This window comes from Antennarius striatus, chromosome 4, assembly GCF_040054535.1.
Source record: "Antennarius striatus isolate MH-2024 chromosome 4, ASM4005453v1, whole genome shotgun sequence".
Classification (NCBI taxonomy): Eukaryota; Metazoa; Chordata; class Actinopteri; order Lophiiformes; family Antennariidae; genus Antennarius; species Antennarius striatus.
Genome location: NC_090779.1, coordinates 20,444,504 through 20,470,839, shown reverse-complemented (window position 1 = coordinate 20,470,839; position 26,336 = coordinate 20,444,504). Strand labels below are relative to the sequence as shown.

The window sequence follows — 26,336 nt, the reverse complement described above, 5'->3', positions numbered from 1 at the left end:
GACCAGCTGCTGCTGTCAGACAAGAAGTCGTCACAGAAAGGAATCACATGACCCTCATCTGCTGATGAGCATCCTGTGATACATAAGAACATCTCCTAAATACACTTTATCAGATGAATGATATTCTACAGGACTATTATTATTTACTTTGATTTTGAACTTCATGGATCTGTAGGTATGAAACAGAAGCTGTGAAAAATTCCTGAGCCTCACACACAAAACATTAATGCAAACAGCATTAAAAAAAAAACACCAGAGCACATTCATAGTTAGCTACACTTTTATTGTTCCTTTTCCAGGCAAAGAGAGGTTCCAGTTTCATCCCTCAGAGGTGCCGTTCAAGTCCAGCGGAGCACAATACTTCAGCAAACATGACGCCAATGCCACCAGTGCTTTCTAATCCCAACCGCCAATCATATGCATGTCCTGCAGGACCGGGTCTGAACGTAAAGAGTGACATTCCTTTTAGTCGGTCTATTTTCTAATGACTGGCTTCATGAGGTTTGGCTCACGTCTACACCATCTTACACTTAAAGGGACGTCACTCAGAGGTGAAATGAGTTTCACATAAAGGTGAGACGGTCACAAGCTGCTGGGACGTTGATCCGTCGTAAATGAACGAACCGCTTTCTCCCCCCAGTGTCATACAAGCTAGAACGCAAGGGCCACCACCACTCCATCCAACGTGTCAAGTTCAACGGTCGATACATTTGGCAACATTTTATGATTTTGTCGCATGAAGGGAAACTGGGAAAAGCACTTTGTGGTGGATGTTGATATAAACACAATGGAAGAAGCACAGCCAGCATCAGTCATACACTTTAGAACACAGCACTTGTTCCTCCACTTGGAGAAAGGACCCCCTTGACCTGTCCAGCTAGAGATGGGTCATGGCATACAAGTATAATAATGAATTAACAAAAATTATATTATCAAACAGCTGATAATGTTCCTATATATATATATATATATATATATATATATATATATATATATATAGCACTTCCTGTCACTGCAGTTAAAGTAAAGTAATTCAAGTGGAACAACATCCTGAGCTTTTCATTGGCTCAGAATCATCATGAATTTTTGTTTTTGTTTTGACCCCATAATGAAATGAGAAAAGATGTTATTGGAGCTTTAGGATTTAGGAGCTAGGTGAGTTGTCTCATTAGAAAATATAAAGTAGCAACACATGAATCAGAACATTATTGGAAGGGCTAGTGTTACTAGCACCCTTGGTAACAGCTAAAAGTGATTCTCACCCAGATTCACAAGTGATATAAATGAAAATGTTCACGGTAAAAAAAAAAAAAAGCAAAAAGCCAATATTCTTTACAAAGCACCAGTGGGCACGACTGAGGTCCTGATGATACAGTCGGAAGCTTCTGTTATTAGCTTGGGTTTAATTCACAAACACGGAGCAGTTTTCAGGGTGCTATGAACCCAGATGATAGCGCAAAGCCCGGGTCGCTGCAGGGTCAAACAAACACAACCAGAGGCCTGGAAGCAATCACGATAACCGCTGTCGGACGCCGTTTGCTTGTAGTTCTGCATTTTAATTTGCACGTTTGATATGTTGATTGGTTCACTTCCTGTTTCTGTGGTATACATTCAGCTTTGCAGATATGGATCCATGTGCCTCGACACTCTCAAAACACCTTTGGACCATTTTCAAGCATTTCCTCAAGGTCGCAAAGTTGACATGCACACAATTTTGAAAGTGGTATTAACATCATTGTTCTTGTTATGATATGGAAATAAGGATTTGACTGCAAGACAAAAATCTATTTTTCTTCAAATACCATCCATAATATCGGATTTAAAAAAAAAAGTCGATTACTGGTTTTCACCTTAAATTTTGTGAGAGGGTGTGTTATGCTCCGACCGTACCTCTGTGAGAGGAAATAGAATAAAATGCCACTGAATGTAAGTAAAGAAAGAGAAAATATAAAATATTTCGATAAACTTATACACTTATCCTTCACAGCTACCTCCTGACTTTCTCCACTGAGTACGCTGTGGCACAGATTTCCAACATATGACAAATTAAATGAAGCCCACGTCTCTGAAGACACGCTGCCTTTATCCTTTTCAGAAAAGTTGGCTTCATCAAGTAAAGAAGACTTAATGAAAAGCGTTCACACGTTCAGTCATGATCCATTTTAAAATATGCTATTGTGAAAGATAAGTGCAGTCATTTATATAAGGCATATTTAAAAACTTGACAGAACTCCTTTGACACTCCTCCATACAGGCTTTCTGTGGTTAAATAAGGGATGTCTTTGTCCATTTCTAATTTTTTTTCCACATCTGTGCCTTTTTCCACCAACATCTGTTCCAGAGGTGAAGGGTTGGAATATCCCAGGATACGGGATGGAACCGTTCGTTCTGTGGAGAGATTCCCCCCAAGTCCTCATAGGCGTCAACCATTAAGAGTCTCCTTCATGACAAGTGAAGGCAGAGATGGCGCTACATTCAGAAGTTGAGGCAGAGAAGAGCCAGCAGGACCAGGGAGAGTAGACTCAGAGACGGGGCCACCATGACGCCTCCATCTGAGGGACATATGGACACGAAAATACATTAATTTTCAAATAATTGGACTGACAGTCAAATTTGCTCCTGATTTGAGGGACAAATACACATCTATTATACGTCCAGCTTTCATCCATCAAACTAAAGACTGTATTCGGTGTATGAACCCCATCTGTGTGGAGATCAACTTTAAATGCCTCTCCATACGTCAATGCCCTGCATTTGAAATCCCCCCATGGCTTAAATCCCAGGGTCTGTGAAATCAAGCTGTCAGGTGGGTCTGGACCTGACGATAAGGGATAAGAGGAAACCGCAGGAGGGGTTTCCTCTACTCATCAAGATCAATTACAGGGGCTTTAGGCCTCGTCTATCCACTCAGCCTGCCTGTCAGTCCATCAGCCAGTGGGGGGAGTTGAGTCAGTGGGCTCTCAAGGCTTTAGTCATGGATCGTAAAGTTTCCCCATCTTAACCCTCAAATGTGAGGTATGAAACCCAAAGTGACAGCTCTGTGCCGACCCATGGGAACCTCCTGGCTGTGACAAATGATAACCCACCATCAACTCTGAACCTGGTTTAATCTTGCCAGCAAACGGCGAGCTAGAGCGTCACCTCAGTGCCGTGGGCTTAAATATGATCAGATAACTGTAGGCTTTATTTTTGTTACAGCAAACCTGATACCAAACCTGTGTGAACACTGTCTGAGTTATTAAATTCCATTTCAGTATTGATGAAACACAAAAAAAAATAATCATGAAAATGACATTTTATCTGTAAAGGTGTGACAGTTATTCCACACAGTGATGTTTTATCTCAGCATGGAGGACTGTTCGGAGACGGAAAAAAGGCAGAAACATCTTGAACGCCATAAATGATGTAACTGAAACGAGACACGTGGATGTCGGAGTCCGTTACCTGCGAATTGGATTTCTGCCACGGCCCCGTCTCCCCCCTCCGTGTAAGCCCGGATCTCCACCACGTAAGTCCCGCCCCCACGCAAGGGGACGTCTATGAACAGTTTGCTGGTTGTGTACAGAGTGCTCGTGGACTCGCCCTGCTTCCTGTATAGCACCTTGTTATAAACACAAAAATGTAAGTTTAAGGGATTAAACCGGGTATTAAGGTCACTTTAATAAAAAAAATGGACTCACTTTATATCCGTCTATGGCCGCCTCCTCAGGCTGTGGCTCCACATTTTCCCAGGCGATATTCATTAAATGACCTTTGAGCTTCTTACCAATTATCTTGGGGGGTTTACTTGGCGCTATGGAAAACACACACACAAAAATGCACTGAATAACACATCTATCATATACATACTGCATATTGTGACCATGATCCCTGCTGGACAACACTGAGCTTTAAAAGTGCAACGAACGGGATCTCTTGGTCTGGATGGCCAGGTGGTCACTGGGCGGCCCGTATCCTGCGGTGTTGTAGCCTCGAACCTCAACGAGGTAGAGGGAGTTGGGCTCCATTCCCTCCAGTCTGGTGTGGTTTTCCCTGCTGGGTACCACCAGCCTGTGTGTGTCCCTCTCACCGCCAACCTGCTTCTTCCAGTACTTCACCTGTGATGTGATGCACGAACAGATGCAGATGAGACAGTCGGAATCCCAAAACCAGCCTGGACCAAACCCTGACCCCATTGTTCATGAGTACAGTATTAGTAGTGACGGTTTCTACTCACCACGTATCCATCAATGTTGCCCTGGGAGAGCGGCAGCCACCACACGATGGCTTCTGTGGAAGACAGAGCTTTGCCGTCGACGGTTACAGGAGCTTCGGACGGAGCTGAGGCGGAAAGAATACAAAATCAGGTAAATCCTTCCATTTTTATCTTTGTGTTCCACATGCAACTCAACATGGATTTTGATAAGGTTTCTATGCATGAATGCATCCGGTTTGATGTCAGCATTGATACCCATGCTAACTGGATCCATTACATCATTGTTTCTAGCAGCTTTAGTAACACCATTCTCCTCCCGGCGGTGCTCAAACATCATTTAAGTCACATGAATCTATCACTCTTAGGATCATTCTTATCCCACCCTCTGACACATTTCAATGAATTATGGATCACTTACACTCTTTGTATAAAGTGCCCTGGCCGGGAAACTGCCCTTGAATGTTAAATTGCCACCATGGCCCCGGACAGACAACCAATCACAGGATGTCATTTTACCCCACGCAGAAACAACACCAAACAACCACCGCACACATAAATAAAAACGACACATCCCTGATAGCTGAATATTTCTCTGGCTTGGCTATAAAATGATAGGCCCCTCGAACAGCAAACAGTTCCCAATGTGGGTAACCATGGCAATGGGGCATCTCTGTAACCCATTATCTGAAGTGTCTGTCAGTGGAAGTTAATAACTAGGCTAAATGCTTTGCATCCTTGGGCGAATTATCAGCTTTCTGGTTCATGCTACATAGATCATGGTAATCCCCCCGGCAAGGAAAGAGAGCGAGAGGGGAAGATGGGTTCACTTTCAAGGGGTATTAAAATTCCTCCCGACTATACACAAGCTAAATGGTCCAACTCCGAAAACCCCTGGTAGTGATAAGTAGCTGACACTGACAGACTGGAATAGCAGAGTGTTGGCATATTGCAGAATTCCTCATCCGTGATGCTGAGATATTACGACCAGGTTGATCTGTGACATCGTTTTGAGATCTACTATCCTTTCTTTACTTCGGCGCTGAGAGCGATGAGGCGTTCCGGTGCTCACCATCCTGCGCGGAATAAATGGAAGCCGTTAGACTGAAGGGTCCCTCCCCTTTGCTGTTGAACGCTTTGACTTTGACGTGGAACTGCGTTGACGGAGGTAAGTTGGAGTCTTTGTGGACGTATCTCTTGGCTTGGGGGTCGGCTACCGTCACCTTCCTCCACTCATTACCGTCATGTGGTTTAAAAGCCACGATGTAGCCGAAGTTAGGCCCGTAGTAGTACTGTGGCTGCACCGGCTGTGGGCAGAAACACCAAGTAATTACGAGTGAACTGATGACCCCCACAACCCCCTTCAACTCCCTTTGTGTCCAATGGAAAGTTCAGACATACCTTCCATGAGATGGTCAATTCTCTGCTGCTCCCTCCACCCCCGTTGACGTCCGAGGGCGCCACCACAGGAACTACAACGAGACAGCAATGGCAGAACTCTGAGCCCACATGACAGCAACCTAAACAAGCAAGGCCATCCCACGCAGAATGTGGAACCCAACCCGGGCAGCAGAACCGAGCCATCCTTCCTCTGTAATTACAATATCAGTGACCTCTCCTTTGCCAAACGCAACACCTCAGAGCAAGTGGGAATCTCTGCTACAGAAGAAGACAGAGGGGCAAAAGTTCTCTCGCTTTGCCTCCAGTCTAGTGGGTCACTCTCAAATAATTACTGTTTTTTTAAGAGAGGTTACTGTAGGCCTGGGATTTCAAATCCATAATTGAATTTCAGTATACGGTCTCAGCAATGTGCTCATTTGTAGAGGTTTTTGTGGTGACTTTGGCAGCCGTGCGTCTGCTGTAGGAGGTAGAGCTCCATGGGCTTTCTGCTGACTTAGCCGTATAATGACACTTAACATAAGTAAACAGTGTTATGATAGAATAATGAAGAATCAATATTAGAACGGAAAGCTTGACTGTAGAAACAACATTTTCACCGCCTTTTGCAGTTACTCCGATACGTTGTGCCGAGAATCTTACCTGAATCCAACGTTCTGTCTTTAGGAGATGGGCTGCTTGGCTCTCCTGTCCCCAGGGTGTTGGTGGCGATCACCCTGAACTCGTATTCCGTCCATGGGAACAAATCCACCACCGTAGCCATCTCTGCGTTCCCCTCAACGTCAGCAGGAGCTGCAGGGAGATGCACAGATTTGATTTTCCAATACAACAATGAAAAGCCAGAACCTTGAACTCCACTACATAGACGCCACCTTTAAAAGATATTCATTCCTATGTAGGACTGGAGTGTCAGTGCGAAGCTTGACCCCACATTAATAGAACTCAGTGTTTGTTTGTTTGGCCAACAAGTGCACTAGAGAGTCACTCACTGGTTGTGGCGGTTTTCCAGGCATCGTTGGAGAAGGAGTCTCTGTACTGGATGGTGTACTTGGAGATGGGGCTGTGGTTGTCGGCTCCACGGCTCCACTGCAACGTGGCGCTCTTGTCAGTTTTGTTCACCACTCGTAACCCACCCGGGGCACCGGGAGGACCTGGTGCAAAAATAAAATAATACAAGTTTTGTTCCATGAATGCAGTTGGTTTGGAGATTGGTGACATTATCCCATAACATTAAATTCACTTGTTTGAATTCCCACTTTGACAACTGATGAATGTTTTATTTTTGTGAATTTTCCTCATTCTTCACCGGATTTCATCCCCGATCACCAGTCACTAAAAGGTAAGGTATGAAACAGACCATCAAAAACCCTCACAAAATCGACGGGCTATCACGTTAAGGCTTAGGTCCCGCTGACACATATTGTCTTACGCATTTGCAAAAGCCTTTAAATCCAGTGTTTCTCTTGGTTCTCTTGCTCTTCTCAGTCCTTCTCTTCAAGCAAACTTAAAAGTGGCTTAATAGAAAACCCAGACTGTGTGGGTGTTTAGCCTTCCAACCCACAGCCCCACAGAAATCTGCCAGGATTTAGTATTTTCAAGTCATGAATATGAGTTGAGACAAGTAAGGGGATTAGACAGTCGAAGCTGGAGAGCCCTTAAGATTCCCCTCTCCTCTAAAAGTCAGCAGGAGAAAGCAAAGGACAGAAGAAACTCGTTTTTTTTTAAAACAACTCAGCGTAAGGAATTAATATCAAAGTTGCATTATAGCATTGGTATTTCAACACTATCGAGACTGCAACAGTATGCTACAATAACACAGAAACCCACCATGTGATGAGCTCAAATCCCCACCAATAACAAAGTACAGGTGTGTGTCGGTCAGACAATCTCCCGAAGCAGATCCGCTTCCTCATGTGCCGTGATAAATGGCCGTCTTTCATCTCTTCATCGCCGCGCCTCGAACTGCTGGCATTTGCTAGTCCATTTGGCGCGGCTCGGGGGCTTGTGTTGTGGCTCCACTCTGTAAAAGCTAACAGTCAGCCGCTGTGCATTCACCTGGCCATCTGTCAATACCTGCTCGAAAGGCAGCGGCAGCGGCAGCACACCCAGGGCACAGCAGGGATCACTGGCAACTAGATCGCTGCTCCACATCTTGGGTTCCCTACCTGAAGAGACCCTTTGTCTGCCAACACTAGGCCCGTTTGGAGACCCGTGGGGTGGGCTGTAAGGCAAAGCTCTCACTCATCAGGAAGTGGAAGGTGAAAACAAAGCTTGATGAATCACCGAGGATGGGAAATACAGTAAATGACAGACGGTCCGCTGGAGATGCTGGAAAACCACAGCTACTCACTATCAAAATAATGTGGTGAAAGACAGAAATCTATCATGTTCTGCATGTTTTTGCAGTTAAATACTCGTGAGATGGGTTTTGGACAACTAATACCTACAGACATAATGGTTACTGGAAGGCTCTCGCTTGGATAAAAAACAGCCTGAAAAAAACTTACAGTACAGTCACACAGTGGAGATAAGTTTGAGATTTTTTCTTCACTGTTACTTAAACTTATAGAAAAAAATGAAACAGCTCAGATTTGGCTGACTGGGTGGTGGATGTGTCTGTCTCCTCTGTGAGGACAGCACATATCTCTTAGCTTTTTGTCGCTCTCTCCCTCTCCAAACTTTCTGCCTTCAAAGACTAGAGTCTGGTTCCTCTGCAGAAGAACTCTTCCCTACAAACACACTGGAGAACATACAGAATTTATATCCTATCTCTGCTGAGTCGTTTCCCAGAGAACAATGTTCACATAGGATCCTCCTCTAAACCTAGAACAAGGTTAATGGAGAACAAAATGTTTTATGCCGTTTCGCACACCGCTCTGTGCATATATTTACACGAGTCATGACTCACCCCTGACTACCAGGTGGGCGGAGGCGGTGACGTTGTCTATGGGGGTCTGAGCGGTGCAGGTATAGCGTCCAGCATGCTTCAGCTGAGTGTTCTTGATCAGCAGCTCACCGTTAGAGCTTCCATTCTGCACAAAACAACACGAGACGTCATGAATCATGCAAAGCAAAAATTGTAGCATTGTGTATCTTCAGTTATTTTAAATTAAAGAGCTATGGCCTCTGTTCCTCTGATGCTGAACGCAGCGTTTGTTCTAGATTGCACTCTCATGTAAAAACACGCAAACAGCATGAAACTGAACCAAACCACATTTTTACGAGGGGGAAAAATCCTCCTTGTGTACCAAAATGAGGCTTCATTAATCACAATCACAACATGGTGAGAGAGATATGGGAAATACCGACCACAGTCGTACAGTCGGACTGGGTCATGTCAACATGAAATGAAATCCCTATCAAAATGATATAAAATGCACAATTCCACTCAAAGAATGAACGTGAAATGGCTTTTAAATTGTATTTATTGAAAGCTGGACGTATTTTTCCATTTCAGGTAGTCCAATAAAAATATCATAGACATCAACCTGACCTCAAACATTATTGTACGTGGATGAACTCCAGGCTGGAGCCGAGGGAAAAGGTTGGATCTATCAAGCGAAACATAGATTTCAGTGCCAATTTCTCTTTATTAATATCTGATATGATGTCTCACCAGGGTGCGCTCATAGTGCTGACTGTCCTTGTGCAGGTCAATGACCCGGCCGTCCAAGGACCAGATGAACGTGATGTCTAGAGAGGAGTCATGTGATGCTGCGCACTGCATCCAGGTGTTCTCTCCTACTTTGACATCAGAATTGGACGGTGCCAAGGTGATCTTCGTAGACTCTGTTTAAATTATAACAGGATGAGGGCATCTTAAAATTAGGTTGGTTTATTTGCTATTTAATTGAAATAGATTAGAAATTTCAGAAATTGTCAGAAAGGAATAGGTGGACATGTATATTTCTAAGGTTAAAGTACAGGATGTGAATATGAAGTAGAAAGAAATGTTCATTAACTTGTCCAGAAGGGGGCAGTAAAGATCTGCAGACCCAGCACCTCTGAATATCAACAATAAAAAACTAAAAATGTTACGACTGAGATTACACATCCCTAATAAACTGATGACAAGCAATAAAAAATAATAAATCCCATTATTATTACAGTTGTTCAATCAAACTATTCAACCAAGTTCATAACTCATGTCTTCTAGTCCTTTAACAGCGGACGAAGCTCCATCTCATCACACCTGATCTAAAGCAGTATCATCTCAGCTCCGTCCTTGGGGAGTGACTGAATATCCACCAGTCGTCTTTATACTGTCACTTCGTTCAAAGGCCCATAATTCAATGACAGCAGAAATTTGGAGGTCAGGACTGACAGTGATACGGATGATTGCCTGCAAAGGCTGACACCACTCAAAGAAAGTCCAGCCATTCTGAAATCCTGACTACATGGACTTATTAATGAAGCTCATGAGCTGAAACTGACCCGTGACCAGCAGAGACCCCGTGCTGTTGGCTTTGCCCCGGTCATTCTCCGCAAAGCAGGTGTATCTGCCTTCATCTGCTCTCGTTACATTAAGGATCTCCAAACTCCCATCCTCCCAGACAAAAACTCTGGGGAGGAAACACAATCAGTTGTTTTTCTTTCTTTTTTTTTTGGAGGAAGTAAAATAAAAAAAAGTACTGTTTGATATAAAGTATTTAACACAACATGAAGGTTAAAAGACGTGGACTATTAAAATGATTATGGTAAGCTGAATTCCTGCCGGTGATAATCAGCAAGATGCAACACAAAAAAACAAGGCAACAATATTTGATGTACTTTCCTCTGAATATTCAATATCCATGCATGACAAATCATATTGTGCCAGCCGCCTCATCACGGCTCCACACCCTCTCTCGTGCAGACAGCCACCATAGAGCGCATTAGCGAGGCATATGCTGCATAGTAATTTGGCCGCTGCTCCTCCTCTATGTGAATCCCACTGTGGTGCAAGAGGGAGGGGAGGGTAGTGTGTGTTTGGGGGAAGGAAGGCTGGGGATCTAGAGCTCACAGATTAGGCTTGTTTTGTCAGTGAGGAGCACAAGGCTGGGATTTACCCCTCCTGTCTGTCTACAATGATGAATTTGAGATTGTGTTTAAAGTCAGCCACAGACACAGAAAAACGCGCTGCACAGCAATTGCTGACAAACAACAACATCACCAAACCTGCTTTTGGCATTTATACTAGATTCAGATCCCCAAAATCTCTGCACTCTACACGTCTCACTGCTCTCGATCCACATTCTTGTCTTTGTGTTAATATGACCCAGATGTTTCACAGCCAGGAGTTAATGAATAATTTTCCTTAAATACAACAAAGTAAAACTAGATAAATCAATCTCTCTGAATGAATGCATATCTGTGTGGTATTTACAGGTCACGTGACAAAAGGAAGCATCTGATCACAGGAAGAGAATCACCTGGTGGAGTTGGAGAGCAGCTCCGTGTCTTTACTCCAGGAGAAGGTGGGCTTCGGAGCCGCTTTGGGGCGACATTCAATCACCACACGGCCGTTTTTAGGCGCCATGACGTGCCTCACTGGGTTGTGTTCAAATGTGGGGGCGCAAGCTACGGTGAGACAGCGAGAATTATTCTTAATAAACCGCCGCCATGTGTACATTGAAGACACTTTTTTTTTTATTTGTAGAAAATACATAATGACCTAATAATGAGCTAAAAAATATCAGTTTATTTTGTTTGTCCGTGTGAAAAAGTGACACAGCGTTCCCTTTGCCCTAATAAGCTCCAATTAGTCAGGCTGGAATGTGACCTTTAAAATTCTGATGCAACCATTCGAGCTGCGGTCGTGACTCACCAAAAACTCGCAGTTCTGCATTGGCATATATGACTCCATGACGATTCTCGGCTATGCACTGGTACATTCCTGAATCGTTAAATGTCAAGCTGCTGAACTTCATCTCTTTCCTGTCAAGCTGTGGGAAACAGCAATGTGAAGTTAGATTTTCAAGTAGTTTAAATTCTTTTCATGAGACAAAAATAAAAAAATAAAAAAATGGGACAATTGGATTATTTGACGGTAATGTTTAATGCGAATGAAGTAACCAGACACTCGTATCTGACTTTGCTGTCTCCTCTGTACCTGCTTCTCCCTCTGGTGGTTTTCAGGCCTGATGACAGTTTTGTGTCTACGGACAGACACGCCATCACGGCGCTCGCTCAACAGCAACATGTAGGTTTTCTGGACATGATGTGTAGCGACAGTTTCCTGTCACTGCTGAGCTACTGTGGGAACTTTAGCCTGACCCACTGAACCCACTGTTGTAGGACAGTAACGATTGCAAATATTACCAGCACTCCGTTTTTCAACCAGCGGATGCGTGGTTTAGGTTTGCCGGTGGCCGTGCAGGACATGGTGTAATCGCTTCCGAGGTCTTTCTCTGTGCTGCTGATCTGCTCCACCCACTCAGGAAAAGCTGTAAATGAGAGGAATGATGGTTACTTAGCTGAAAAGTATGAAATCTGACCCTACTCCTAATTGACAGGCAACAAAACTCATACCTTCTACAGACACACGTGCGGCATGATAGTCCTTCCCTTTGGAGTTCACTGCCTCACACTCGTACGTCCCGCCGTCTTCAGGCTGCACATTGTACAGGTGGAGATGTGCCCCCGACATCCGCACCTCGAGATTGGGTGGCATCTGTCCATCTAACTTCTTCCAGCGGATCTCAGGGACCGGACTGAAGAGTGTGTAGAGAGAGAAAAATAAGACCACTGATGACACCTGAACCCTTGAAGATGAGAGTCACCGGTCAGCGATCCTTCAGACTTACTTTCCCAATGCAAAGCACTCCAAGGTGATATTCTGTCCCAGCAGAGCAGTGGTGTCTGGGAACTTAACTTTGAGGTCGGCGGGGTATTTCCTGATGGGACCTGAAAGGAATAAAAGCACACTAGAATTACTTTTAAGCAACCAAGCTTAAAAAAAAAAAAACAATGATCAAAATAAAATGACTTTTTTTTTGGAAGCATCTGAGACACAGAAGATAGTTTTCTATTCCCAGTTACGAGTGCTGTGTTCAGTGTCATCATTGTGTAAATTGTGAGTCATCGGATTTGTATTGTCTGAGTTATGTTTCAGTGAGTTTGTCTTTTTCAGCCTCAGTCAGAGGAGACACCAGTCTATGAAGGAAAGTTAGAAACTTCACTTCCTCTCCGGTGTGACAGGGATCATAATTTACGGCACGTAGTGCTGATCTAAAGTGTGTCTGTGATTTCTCGTCATGTTACCCACTCCTGACCTCTATGTCTGATTTGCCAAAGAGGTTGGACCCAGTTTACTTTACAGCAGCGGTCCAGAAAACAGAAGACGGGAGCAGTAAAATCATTATTTATCATTATCATTATTTATATTTTCTGGTGAGAAACTTTCACTTTCATTTCAGCGTTGATCATCAATACTTCATTAATCACTTGCATCCCACTAAATGGATGTGTTATTGTGATGCGATGGAATTCTTATGGTTTCAACACTGCAAATTAATAAAGGAAAAGAATGTACCAATATCCTTAAGTAGATGGGCTTCTCCCATTAGTACAAAGTTACCATGACAACATGTAGCATTGTCTTTATTCCTGTTTATGACAGCAGTGTTGCACAGGTGACCACAACAGAGATCACAGCCATAACACTGCTATAAATACTGTCACTTGTAAAGTGACTTAACTAGTTAGAGTTTAATACAGGCCACATCATTCCCAGAAGGCATCCCATAATACACACATGTATGAGCCAAGTCCAAACAAACCACTGTGTTCTGTTCTGATCCTGACCTCTTCATCGGGGACACGGCGTTCTAGTTCTTCTTGTAAATAACGTTGAAGTTCAAAAAGCAAGAACCACATGTGAAATTAGTGGTTACACAACTGTGAAAGTCAAGATAAAACAATGGAATAAGTGATGGATTCTGGGAAAGCTCTCAAAAGAAAATACTGCTTCTCTAGAAACACCCCCATTTGAGATCTCTGTCCATGGGGTCATCAGTTCCAGTTAATTCTTCATAAAATGCTGCCTGTGTTTTATACAGAACTATTCTGTTGGGCCAGATGTGAGTTCATTTGTTCCTGTAAATCTAATTTAAAAAGTCAACGGCGGGGATGTGACCTTTATGCCATTTAAAACAAGTGCCGGTGTGATTAAACACCAGCTTCAGCAGGGAGAGGAGAAGAAAATCAATATTTTGCTGCAACCAGGAAGAGTCACTTCCCAACATCCAGCCTATTTTTGAGACTTATCTCTTTGAGAAACACTTAAGCTCTAAACTCACACCTAGACGTCCTAAAGTATCCGCTGGTGCCAGCAGTGTCCGGCTCGGCGCAGTAAAAAAAAAAATTTTTCCGGAAAAATTGCTGAATGTTTACAAGTGAAACCTGGCATAGACATTTGTTTCCCTCCAAAACAAGTCCCTAGACCTCATGATGAGTAAGCATGAATTAAAAAGAGTTCTATTGGTCCTAAATTCACCTTTTATAGACATACCCACATTTTCCTAGATTTTTTTTATTTTTGGAAAAAGAAAAACATGCATCATAAATTTACTGCGCAATAAATCTGTGTAGCGAATATCAACCAAAAATGCTGCTGCAGCAGTTTATGAGACACATGATGCATTTCTATCTTGACATTCTGACTTTGAAGTTTAAATAGATGCCGAATTAAACCACAATGTAGGTTTGTGACAAGAAAAAAAAAACTGACCTTACAGAGCTACATTTCAAGCTATTCCCCCGTTTCCCTGCTTTTAGTTAAAGAATTCCACTCCTGTGCTGAATCTACTGTTGATCTCCCTTAAAAGATCCCCAACACCCACTAAAAAGACAAAATTGGTCAATCACGGTTCTGGTACTAGATATTTAAACACACTGAAATTAGGACTTAGGCTTTCAACATTACTACCTGGACACTAGAAAAATCTAACCTTTTTTGATCTATCATTGTTTACGGAAGAAAAATTGGAAGGGAAACAGGAAGTAGGAAGCAAGATACTAACGTTCAGCCAGAGGTACGAGGGGGATGTAGTTGGAGAAAACACTCTTGGAAATAAACGGGCTGGTGGCGATGCAGGAGTAGTTTCCACTGTCTGAGGAGTCCACCTTGGAGATATAGAGGTTACCCGTTATCTGGGAGACAAAACGCCTCTTGTCCAGGGGGATGAATGTTGGGAATTCATTGAGGATCCAGCGGAATGACAGCTCGGCTGCACAGAAAGAGACACAAGAAGAGCGTCAGGAGTGAAAGCTTGTGAAAGACCAGAGGGAATCGGCTTTATTTGAATAAACTGAAAATATGCTAAATAAAAAATAGTCACATTTATTGGGGCTGAGAGAGCTTCATTATTCAAGCGTTGACCTTTCAGATGAAGTCTTAAAATACTTTTAGCTGAAAGGCAGGATAGTCATATTAGCTTGTTGAGCTAATTCTAATGCAGTGGAGCGAGTATTTTACAATGCTTCCACGTTCTCCTGTTGAATGATTTGCATTGACACGAAAATGAATTTTAAAAAAAAATTATAATATAATGAAGCCACAAAGAAAGAGGCAACACTCCCAAGTCCAAATATCATGCTAACTACTTATAACATCAGGTACAACATTATTTTATTTTCTCTCGCTTTACTTCCGCGGGAGAATAGAACCAAACACAGCACAGGTATGAATGTAAACGCACAAAACACAGCTTTAATCTGAAGGTGAGACAGCGCCAGTTACCGACATCATTGTTTTTATACCTCAGAGAAAAATAGCAAGAGCGATGCACCCAAGGCCAAGAAATGTGTTCATTTCATATAATTGGTTCATTAGTTTCATGAAAGCCCCAGCGAGGACATACGGATCAAGAAACGTTCATCGCTGTACGTCTGATGACTTCAAACTGAGTCATGGGTTCATTTGCATAAAACGGGAATATGTAATCCGTCCACTTGATTGACTGCAGCTCCGAGCAGAACGACCGCACAAAGAAGGAGAGAACAATAAGTCCACATAGAAGGGATCAGAAATCAAAACGGGAAGCAGTGGTAGCCACCTTTTCATTCTATTCTGTCTAGCCACAGATCAATTACACGTTAATGCGACATAATGACGGAGGAAGAGCGTAACCTTGCAGGAGCTCACTCGGCTATCGCATGCTGTACCTGGATAGTGTGGTGGGGCAGCGCAGAGGAGCACAGCTCCTTGTCCCTCTTTGACATACACTGATTCTCTCTCCTCTGACGAGAAAGGATCAAGGTCTGAAAGAAAGAAAGAGAGGGAGAGAGAGACAAAATCAAGTGAGAGACAAATTCAAGAGCTTCTTTTAATCTAGTCATCCATTCATGTTTGAGCATCTACTATGGATAATGTCCATAAAATGTTCACTAAAGGTTTTAAGTTACGCGACTGCAGCCGAACTGAGCCACATTAAGACATTAGGCACGGTGTTATTATGAAGTTAGACCATTCGCAAATGGGACTTTTCATAACACTTGTGATTTGTTCCAGCTGTTCATGTAATTTGACTATGTTTAATATGCATGGAAGTACAGCTTCAGAGGAGTTCTCTGTTAATTCTGCATGGTGCGTCACCACAGCCTGTAAGTGGGGCTTCACATCGGGAAGCGGGGGGTCACTTACACCCAAACTGGAGCGAGGCCTCTCGGCTGATGACTGTGCCGTACGAGTTGGTTGCCAAACACGAGTACATTCCTACGTGCTGGGGTTTAACTGGGTTGCTGATGACCAGGTTGCCACCCGATAAACTGAAATGACTGTCTTCTGCGTTCAAGTCGATCTCCGTGTAGTCCTTCATCCACCTACCAGAAAAACAAGTGGGATCAATGCATAAATGTGCTGTGTGAGCAGTCATTACCGTTTGATTCAATGGAGCGCCAAATTAAATAGTTTCATGCAGTATATGAAATATTTTTTGTTTTGTTTGTCACCTCAAGGCAAATTATGACCAATCTGCATTAAAGTTGCCTTTTATCGCAATAAATGTCTTCATTTAAGACATCTTTTATCCATAACAATGATGAATTTAATGATTTGAAGGCCGTGGTGGAGGATGAACCCTCTCAGCACTTCACACCGGCTGCGGTCAAAGCTAAATCTCTCCCATCCGACAACATTCAGGCCTCTCTGCGGGTGAAACCAATTTGGAGGATGTCAAGTCACAACATTTACATATATTTACATCTAAATTGAAAGGGATCATGCAAAATGCTTTACGTAGGGATGTTCAAAATGAGGTGGCAGTGCTGTTCGTCTGCAGCAACGTCTTGTATGCTATTAGGTATTTCTGTTGTCCCAGATTCTGGTATTTAAATTATTCCTTGTACGGGGAGAAAACAAGATTTGATGTGAAGTGAACGAGCTGCATGGGTTGTTTGATGACAAAATTATGTGGGGGAATATATATTATACACTCGTGTAGTTCAGGACGTTGCTCGTGTGTTGTAAACATTGGAAGTGCATCAAGGTTGAGGTGGTGGATTCTAAAGCAATACAGCATGAGAGATTGAGAACAGTGGGAGATGCAGAATGCACAGTGGGTAGTAATGAGACCAGGTTCACGAGGAACATATGTTACTTGTATGTGGCAGGTGGATTGGCCCGAGCCCGGCAGCTCATGATGATTTTTGCCTCGGTTGACTCCTCGGGGTAGATGGTCTCCACCGGCTGCTCCTCAAACACTGGTCCGTAACCTATGACTTCATCTGTCAATAGTAATCAAGCAAGACCGGGTAAACAACAACAAGATGGTGAGACTTACAAACAGGAAGTATCAAAGTGTTAGAACTCAGCGTCTGTCTGGCAATTCCTTTGAAAAACAAGAGAGCGGGGTTCAGATGTAAGATGAAAACACTGCCTATGCTTCTGAGATTGCTTCTGTCAGGACATTCTATTTAATATTTCAGCCTGATTTTTTTGTATTGAGATGCACACAGAGAAATCCTGACCTCAGATGAACTCTTCTTTCACGCACAATGCAGGGTAACGAAGCCATGCTTTTATTACAAACGTGTAACGTGGAAGTAATTATTACAGAGTTGTTCCCGTTAAGGTGCCAAATAAACAAATAGACATTCATCTCCTGCCAGTGGATTTGATATGGCTACAAGCTAAAACAAATCCTGAAGCTGAGAATGCCCATTTTTGCATAATCCAAACCCATTTCGTGCTGCATGTGTCAACCTCAGCATGGAGCGGTTTTCCCCTTGTTGAAAATACATTTTCCGCTTCAATCTGTCCTCAACATCAGGAGCACATACGTCCCTGTTTCTCACTAAAGCAGAAATATATAGAGACAGGAATAAGTCATAACAACAGTAAGGGGCTATGAGTAAGCGTTGAGGCAAAATGTTCTCAAACTGATTATTCTGAGATCAGGAGTGTGTGTAGGTGACTGCAGGAATACAAATGCAAGGCTGGTGCGGATGTGTGTTTGTGCACAAATGCATTATTTCCCTGCTCCAAAGAGTTCTCAGAGAGCTCAGCTGACACCTGAATGGGGAAAAACACTCTCTCAGATAGTAATATCCTGTTCATACTCAGTGCTTCTAACCAGGCCTGAAACAACACTTCCGATTCACTCAGTCACTCTGAAAATGTCATATTGACTGATGGCTAGCAACCTTTTGAACCATGAATAAAAGATGCTTTTACTCATAATGCTCTACCATCTCAAGCTGCCTTTTTAAGATTTAGCATCAGGAAAAAAACAGGAAGATGTGTTTGTTTAGAATAATGAAAAATAAAGCCAGATCAAATCATTCCAACACGTGTCAGAACCTGACATTGCGGTAGAGTAAAAATATCTGTGCGGTTAAACATCGGTGAATCGGATCCATATTTCATTAGCGTCTGCCAAAAGGAAGCAAATCATAATAATCCTGACAGGTAAGAAAGTTAACTGCATCTCTCTCCCACCAGGACATCCAGACAGTCAGTATAGATATTAGGAGACAGGATTTACACAGATTTACTCATCCCAGCAAAAGTGTGAGAGTACTTGACACTGATGCAAATCCCAAGGAATCGGAATTTTCTGCTGGCTGTAAGAGAATTAAACAATCTATAAATGAGGCATTAAGGGGTTGTGAGAGTGAAATGAAGTGGGAATTTATGTTCTGGGAACGAGTGAGATAGAAAAAAAAAAGAAATAGGACGAGGGATGACGGTGACCCTATTCTACTTTTGCACTTATATTGCTCTGTAGGAGTGTCAGATGAATGCTATGCGTGTGAATATGAAATATAAATGCAGAGAAGGCTGGAGGGAGGGAGTCGCTGAGGCTCTGGTGCAGTGTAGTCGGAGCGTAACTCGGAGAGCTGAACGCTGGTGCTGCTCCGATCCTTTCCTTGTAATGTGGAATGTGACAGATGGTGAAGGGGAGTGCTAAAGCAGGCCACATAAGGCCCACTGCCTGGAGACACACGCCTCTTACATTCTCTCTGCCTCGTTTCACTTTCTTTATCTGTCTCTAACTCGGGGTTTTCTAGGTTCTCTGTACCGTCATGCTCTGCTCCTCTTTCTCTTACATTTCCAGGATTTATTTCCACAGATTACAACCATTCTAGAGTTCCCTTAATTCAGGAGTTAGCCATGCACGCTGCACGTATCCAAGGGAAGCAATGTCGGGTCAGCAAACCACCTGTGTTGAGATGGAGATATCTCAAAAACTATGGGATGCACATATTTGCACATGAAATACTCTTTTTGATTCAGTTCTGGCTAAAGGTTGTGCTGACTTCAAGATTAGGATGCAAACATGCAAACACAGAACGTGGCTGTAAATATTGTACCATCCCAAAAAAAAAGCTATAAGTTTTAATAGGAGCATGTTAGTATGCTGACGTAAGCATGTAGCTCTCAACCACAGAGTACATTTCCCTAATATCCCTCATAATGTAGTATATACAGCATGAAGTCTACAGAGTTGGAATCTGTGTACCTACACGCATTGTATGTGTATGTATATTGTATTGCAAACAGATGCCTGAGTTCAGTTTCTCTTTGAAATGCCACATCAGTTATTCATTGAGGTTTTAGTTTAGTTTTATTGGTTGGTGTCTTTTGTTAAGCTGAACATCTGGTTCCGAGGATGCAGTTTCTAGTCTTCTGTGTTCGATCTTTTATCAATAGTCTCATTGTTCTGCTTTTATACCAGAGGATTTCAATCCTGTGAGGAGTTTTGACTGGCCCAAAGCTGCACAATTTGGCCACATCTGCGCAACAAAGAGAGTTTATAAGTAGGACAAGTAACACACTGTTTCCTGGAAACGCCAATAGCAGTGTTGCAATAATTACCCACAAGGCCTTCAGCAACATAATGAAGAATGTAGCAGAACAAATTGTCTTGCAGGTAAATGTTTGGAGTTTTTTTTAATTTTATTTTACATGTTAAATATTTTTTCTGCTTCTAGTCCAACTAATGTGAGGGCTGGAACCTCTCCCAGCTACCTTTGGGCAGGAGACGAAATTTACCGTGGACAGGTCCGCAGTTCATCATAGGACCATACATAGAGACAAATTATCCTCAAGTTCACAATTATGGTCCATTTAGAGTCATCATTTCATCTATATTGCATGTCTTTAGTGGTGGGAGAAAGCCAGAGAACCTATAGGGAATCCATTTTTAAAAAATAAACACATGCCTGAGCAGCTGGACTGATGTTTGATGCACCAAAAACATCCCTTTTGTACCATTATTTCTGCAGATAAGAGTCGATATATCAGAATGTGTGCCTTTCACAGTCTGCCAGAGAGACATACAGTAACCTGACAAGAAAACGAATGGGTTAACAAACTATAGAGACCACTAGAAAAAAAATTCCCTCCACACTGGATCCATCAGCAATTCATCCTGCAGGCTGCATCACAACTTGTTTCCTGGCGACAAATCAGCAAGACGTCCTCTTTCAAATTTACCTCTTGCTGACAGTTCTGCACTTCATTTTCCTCCCAGAGCATAAACTGTGTACACATCTTACAAACGCCGCTTGGACAAATTATTGTTTCTTTTGTTAACATACTTGACTTGGGAAAATTGCAACATTTGGGAAAATTGTGTTAACTTTCAGCTAACGCTACAGGGAGTTAGCTATAAACCTCCAAAAAGGCTATTTGCGGACTACTTTTTGGCACAGAGACTGCTTTGGATCATCTGTGGTTGCTTGGTAACCTCATAGCAACCACATCATTCTCCAAAAAACAACAACAATCTGGCCCATAACCAGCATTGCTTATACATTTTGGCTTTTGTACAGTTGAAACAAACAAGATACGAGACTGTTGCCTGTTGATTTTGTTCTCTTTGGACTCAGAGCTAGTGTAAAGTCTCTAAAGCTTAACTTTAAAAAGCTCTTCCACAAAGCTAGCTTCATATTAAGCAAACATGACAAGACAGGAGAAGACATGAAACTGGCATGTCTTTGCTTTACTTTATTTAGTCCTGGAAAGACGTCTGAATAAGTAGAGAAATTTATTTTACCACCTCCGGGCCTCTAGGGGGCAGAAGCTGATTTGAAGCTGATATACCTTCTTGTCTTTGGTCTTCATTGTATCATATGATGAGTATTTAAATTAATTATTTTTGTGATAAAGTTAATGCGTTGCCTGTGTTGAACCTGCCAAGAGGGTTTAATTTCACAATATCAGGCATTCAGTGTAGTTCAAGCAGCATTAGTGAACTATTAGAGGCTGAAAAAAATTAAACCAGAAATTATGCATTTCAAAAATAACATGATTTTGGTTTCACTCTGACAGAACAGGTTGACTTGTGTTGCCTTGACTTGGAATCATAACCTTAGTCGTCTGAACTCCAAGGCCACAGCCGCATCAACCTGCCTGCAAACAGGCGCTGCTTGGTTGTTTCTGTGATGCACCCCATACATCAAGTCCATTCAGGTCCTATTTTTCATATTTGCAGTATTTAGGTTTGTGGTTATTTCTCTGAGTGAGCAGCCAGGAATGTTTTTGTAGGAATACTTTACAGCTCAATGATGGCCCCCACCGAGGGAAATCAGACACATGGGAAGACTTTGGTAAATTAAACTGCATTTCTAATAGATGTGTGTTTTTCTGTTGCTTTATGACAGTAAAATGTATTAATGATACCACAACTACGAAAATTATATATGAGAATCGGTCTTACCTCCGTGAATGTCAGACACATCCTGATGAACTGATGTATCTGTAATAATTTAAGGATGTTCAGTTAAAACATTGAACAATTTACTGTATAAATGCTTCTTTTTACTTCCTATATTATCAGAACTTACAGGATGCAATAAGAAAAAATAGATATAAACCACAAATGAGTCACATTACATTCAACAGAGAAGTGCAAAACCCCTGTTTGCTACTGAGAGTGTGATGAATGCAATGAATGGCTGGGAAACCCACTTTGCTTTGAAAGACTACATTTGGCTGAAGGCTGAAGGTCACGTCTGTCGAATCCACTCCATCCTCTAAACAAAAAACTCAGAAATCTTGTGTGTTTGGTGAATGAGGATTTTAATTATGCTGCGATTATGCACTCAAATGACTAGACGTGTACATTCAAGGAATTACAGAAACTCGTGAGTCAAGGAATTACAAGGTAATGAAAACGAACTAATTTTAATTAAAAAATTCTCACGTTTTTGTATCCTTATACTGTATATAGAAGGACATGTCTCACAGGAGACACTGTCTCACTGTCTGTATAGGAGTGGATCCTTGACTTTTTTTCCCCCTGTCATAACAATAATGTCACATGAACCATCAAACTTTATTCTTGTCAAGCCAATGTTCTTTCCCCACAATATCAACCCAGGTCTGCTGGCTGGCTGCTGTCTGTTCAGATAGGACAGCTTCACAGTTCCACCACCGAAAGTCTAAGCATGAGCCCTGCAAACACGCATTGAGTGTTTTCAGAGCGTTTATCTGCTCATCCCTGTTCCGTAGATGTCTATGAAAGCATTTCCAAAAGTATATCGTAAGCTGTAGCTGTACTGAAGTCTGCAATCCTAACATGGAGAGTTACCTTGAGATTCAGAAAGATAAATCTCACAGATCTAAGAGCCTGTTTGAGGAAGATGTGCTTTGGAGAATTCCCAATTCATCTGGTTTACGATTCATGTGAAATCAAGTGGAGAACCAGTGAGCATAGCCCAAGGTATGGGAATAAAGAGGAACTTGTAGCTTCTGAACACAGGTCATTTTCACACCTGCTGTTCTCAGAGCACTTTGGTTTATTTCAAACACCTGAGTGAACATCATTATTACCAAAACGGAGTAGAAACCTGCGAACTGGAGGCCCTCTGAGCCTCGGTGCTCATCCTGCATAGCTGATAAATGTGTTTCTACAATGTGGGATTTTTTGCAGGAGGTCTGTTAGATCTTAAAATTTGATTTTTTAGAGTTTGTAACATTAAACTGTTCCTTCATCATCAAGAGTTTGCAGCTTATTTAACATTTTGTCTCAACTTTTGCCCCAGTCTACAAGTTTTGATGTGGGATTCTGGGCTCAGGTTCCTTTATTTTATTTTTGATAGGAGTGAGAAATCAAAGCTGTTACTGGAGTCATTGTACGAGTTTGTAAAACACTATCAGCCTGTAGAAATTCATCTTTGATACTAGATTTTTGGATGGTGAGACCTGAGAAAGGAGATGCAGGCTAAGTGAGCCAAATCCAAATGATGCCTGGATATCAAAGGCCCACATAGGTAAACTCTATGAGAGTAACCTTCCTCCACCGCTGAGTTAAACAGAGTATTTTATGTAAAAGTGATGAAAAAATTGATCTAAATATTCAGATTTACCTATTTTATTTCAGCTGTACATCTAAGATGTGAAATAAACCTACACTAGCGGGTCATCATTCAATAACTATGCTATAAAATAGAGAGTGTAACTTATATCTGGGATGCTTGGATCAATGACGTTCCATTTTTACTGACCTGCAGAGCCGAGTGAGAGGACCAGGAGATGAAGGAGCAGGATGAGGTGCAGCATGATGTTTAAATGAAGACCACCTGGTGGGGTTACGGCTGGAAGCTCAGCTGATGAAACATTAGCAGGATTGCCTCTTTTTCCTTGAAATGATGAAATGGGACAGAAATCAAGACAGATTGTTAAAAATCAGAAAACACTGAATATACAATACATAATTAAGAATATTGACCAAAAAATGTTAATGAAAAAGGCTCAATAACTGTTAAAAAGTTGATTGTGTGAGATGATAAATGCTCAGGATTTGCTTGGTTGACATCCAACTTGTTGCTTGGGTGTGTTTTCTGGGGGGGGGTGAATGTCTACTCTGACGGATACGATCACACAACATACAAGACAAGTTGACTTCGACTGGACTGCAAACGGTGTCGTATCATCTTTACAACATCTGCTTCCTGTCAGCCTCCAAGGCACAAACTCCTTGAGAGGTGATGACTGACATCTGGGCAGGTTCTGGAGGAAAGCGTGAAGTAATGCAACACACTCAGTGTCCCAGACAGGAGACCAGGAACCACCGGGGGCGAGCCAGCTCTGGGCCTCATGCCCAACGAGAGTCCTTATTTTTACATAATGGATGAGAATATCTGATTTGAAATTGATTTTGTTAATGTGTTGTTTTCATTGTCTTTCATTAAACACGGCAGGGGGGGCAGGCTAGGAAGTAGAGCTGCAAAGACTGAAGATGGATGCAAAGGAATTATTGTTAATATGTCATAATGGGGTGGGTTTTTGGGGGGGGGGGGTTTCAGAAAAGGGAAAGACGGAATTAAAATATATAGTGAGTAAACCCTGGTTTTCAAGAATTTTCAAGAATAAGCCTTCAAAAATCTATTCATAAATTTAATTATTATTAAAAAGTATTCTAACTAACACAAATTAGTAACAGCAATAATCAATTTCCAAACTTAGTTTTGTTCATATTTCTGGGAAGAACTGGAGAAGTCTAAATCCTGCACATCAATAAACCACAACAATAAAAATCCACTGAAGCTTCCGAGACAAACAAACGTTGCATTTTCTCTATTGTTCTGGTGTCAGTTGATCCTGCCATCTTGTCATCTTCCTTCTTTTCTTCTGCAATCACTTAACGGCATCCAACTGGTGAATTAGCACCACCAGCTGTGTTTGTCTCAATAATTGGACCTCCTAAAACGTCTGCGGAAATTTGATCAACGTTTGAATGAAATCCTGCAGCACAGCTAGTGTCAGTCTTTCTATGTTGACTGCCATGTTGGTGGTTGACATCCTGCGCGTTATTTATAAAAACTCTGAACAAAGTTCTACTTTTATGTAATTACGTCTGTCTGTGAACTGAGAATTGAAATGGTAAAGTACTTCATTATCCACAGACATTTCCATTTATTCCTGTCCTGGATTAGTTGTGTTGATTGGAGTGGAATTGAACACAAGTCAGACGCTATTGATTGATTTTTGTTTTACGCACAGCCTGAGGTGTCAGGTTGGCAGAGACTCAGATGTGCAACAGGATTGAGATCTCAGTGCCAAACCAGACAAATGGATTCCAAATAAAGAAAATTTTGACTGACGTTGCTATTACAGGCATTTACTGTATATTACACACACGGACACACACATACAAATGAAGACAAACTGACAGACACGCTGTACATCTGTATGCAGAATAAGTCTGACATGATGTCCGAGCTTTACAGCTGCAGAGGGGATTTCATCCTCACGCTGGCCTGTATCCTAGCAACACCTTTCAAAAAGGAGCAGTTTGTGTGCAGTAGGGGGGGGGTCTTTTTTGACGACAATGAAACTATGCAAACACTCATTTTAAGCTGGAGCAACACTTTTATGGAGCAAAGACCTGAAGAGCTCTGCACATCTATTAGAGGGATTCACCTCTCCAAGTTAGACAAAGCACCGGGAAAAAAAAGTTTATTAAAGCTCTCTCATGCTTTCCATCTTTTCTACTGCACTCTGCAGCTTTATCACTACTTCATGTATAATGTCTGTAACTCATTAATCATAAATGATCTTAATAGATCCACTTAAGAGATTATGGAGACAAAGAGGAGCCTGGTGATGGTGTGGAAGAACCAATTGCGTCTATGCCATTAAGCGCCGCCATGGAATTGATATACTGTAAAAACAATCCATCGGACCAGCTCCAACCAGAACGGCAGCATCCTACCATAATCAGTATTAATGGGCCCTCCCACCTCTCCTCTCCTGTCTCTGCAGCCTGAATGCATGCGATCAGAGTGTTTCAGTCCTCGCTATAAATCACAAGGCTGAAATGTGACAGCGCTCAAACAGGCCATTTCTTCTCCCCCCATAAATCACACCCACCCTGGATGTTGCTAACGGTATTACTGTTGATGGTTTGATTGTGAAGGCTTTCTGATCAAGCATCACGCCCCTCCTTTTACAATTTTCTTTTCACCCTGACAGCCTTTCTATTCCCTAAGAATTTTCAAACGCCTTCTGGGAATCTCGATTTTTTTACGGCTGCTCTGGGATGATCAATGACCAATACTGTCATTTGTGCTTTTTATCATGACCCAATAAACCCCCTAAGGCTGCTACAGGCTCAGCAAACGTGACTGATATCCCTCCTCTTGTATGCTCAGCCTGATGCGTGCTGCATAATCAAGTGAGTAACTTTATGGAAACGTCTCCCTTCATCGGCTGGGGCAGATCCGGAGGAAAGACGAAAAAGGATAAGGAGGAGGAAAGGTCGGGGCACCATACTTCATAAACAACATGCTTCTCCATCCCCACCCCCTACTACCA

General features: G+C 42.3%; 1 protein-coding gene across 3 annotated transcripts in view; it reads right to left on the bottom strand.

Annotated features, from left to right (window-relative positions):
* Window positions 1-262: 262 nt before the first annotated feature.
* The window catches only part of LOC137593896 (contactin-1a-like), a 49,399-nt gene continuing 23,325 nt past the window's right edge, over window positions 263-26,336 (bottom strand). For 2 of the 3 annotated variants that reach the window (XM_068312988.1, XM_068312989.1), the window contains exons 2-24: window positions 23,525-23,659; window positions 21,736-21,774; window positions 17,170-17,296; window positions 16,215-16,393; window positions 15,737-15,832; window positions 14,593-14,799; window positions 12,376-12,475; window positions 12,101-12,282; window positions 11,891-12,015; window positions 11,397-11,514; window positions 11,002-11,149; window positions 10,025-10,152; window positions 9,207-9,379; window positions 8,499-8,622; window positions 6,580-6,741; window positions 6,233-6,382; window positions 5,594-5,664; window positions 5,265-5,499; window positions 4,217-4,320; window positions 3,908-4,097; window positions 3,681-3,793; window positions 3,445-3,601; window positions 263-2,552 (exon numbers count right to left, since the gene is read on the bottom strand). In XM_068312988.1, coding sequence (XP_068169089.1) covers window positions 2,476-2,552; window positions 3,445-3,601; window positions 3,681-3,793; window positions 3,908-4,097; window positions 4,217-4,320; window positions 5,265-5,499; window positions 5,594-5,664; window positions 6,233-6,382; window positions 6,580-6,741; window positions 8,499-8,622; window positions 9,207-9,379; window positions 10,025-10,152; window positions 11,002-11,149; window positions 11,397-11,514; window positions 11,891-12,015; window positions 12,101-12,282; window positions 12,376-12,475; window positions 14,593-14,799; window positions 15,737-15,832; window positions 16,215-16,393; window positions 17,170-17,296; window positions 21,736-21,774; window positions 23,525-23,579 — 3,060 coding nt within the window. In that variant the 5' untranslated portion in view covers window positions 23,580-23,659 and the 3' untranslated portion in view covers window positions 263-2,475. The remainder of the gene's footprint in view (window positions 2,553-3,444; window positions 3,602-3,680; window positions 3,794-3,907; window positions 4,098-4,216; window positions 4,321-5,264; window positions 5,500-5,593; window positions 5,665-6,232; window positions 6,383-6,579; window positions 6,742-8,498; window positions 8,623-9,206; window positions 9,380-10,024; window positions 10,153-11,001; window positions 11,150-11,396; window positions 11,515-11,890; window positions 12,016-12,100; window positions 12,283-12,375; window positions 12,476-14,592; window positions 14,800-15,736; window positions 15,833-16,214; window positions 16,394-17,169; window positions 17,297-21,735; window positions 21,775-23,524; window positions 23,660-26,336) is intronic. The other variant, XM_068312990.1, reaches the window with a different exon arrangement.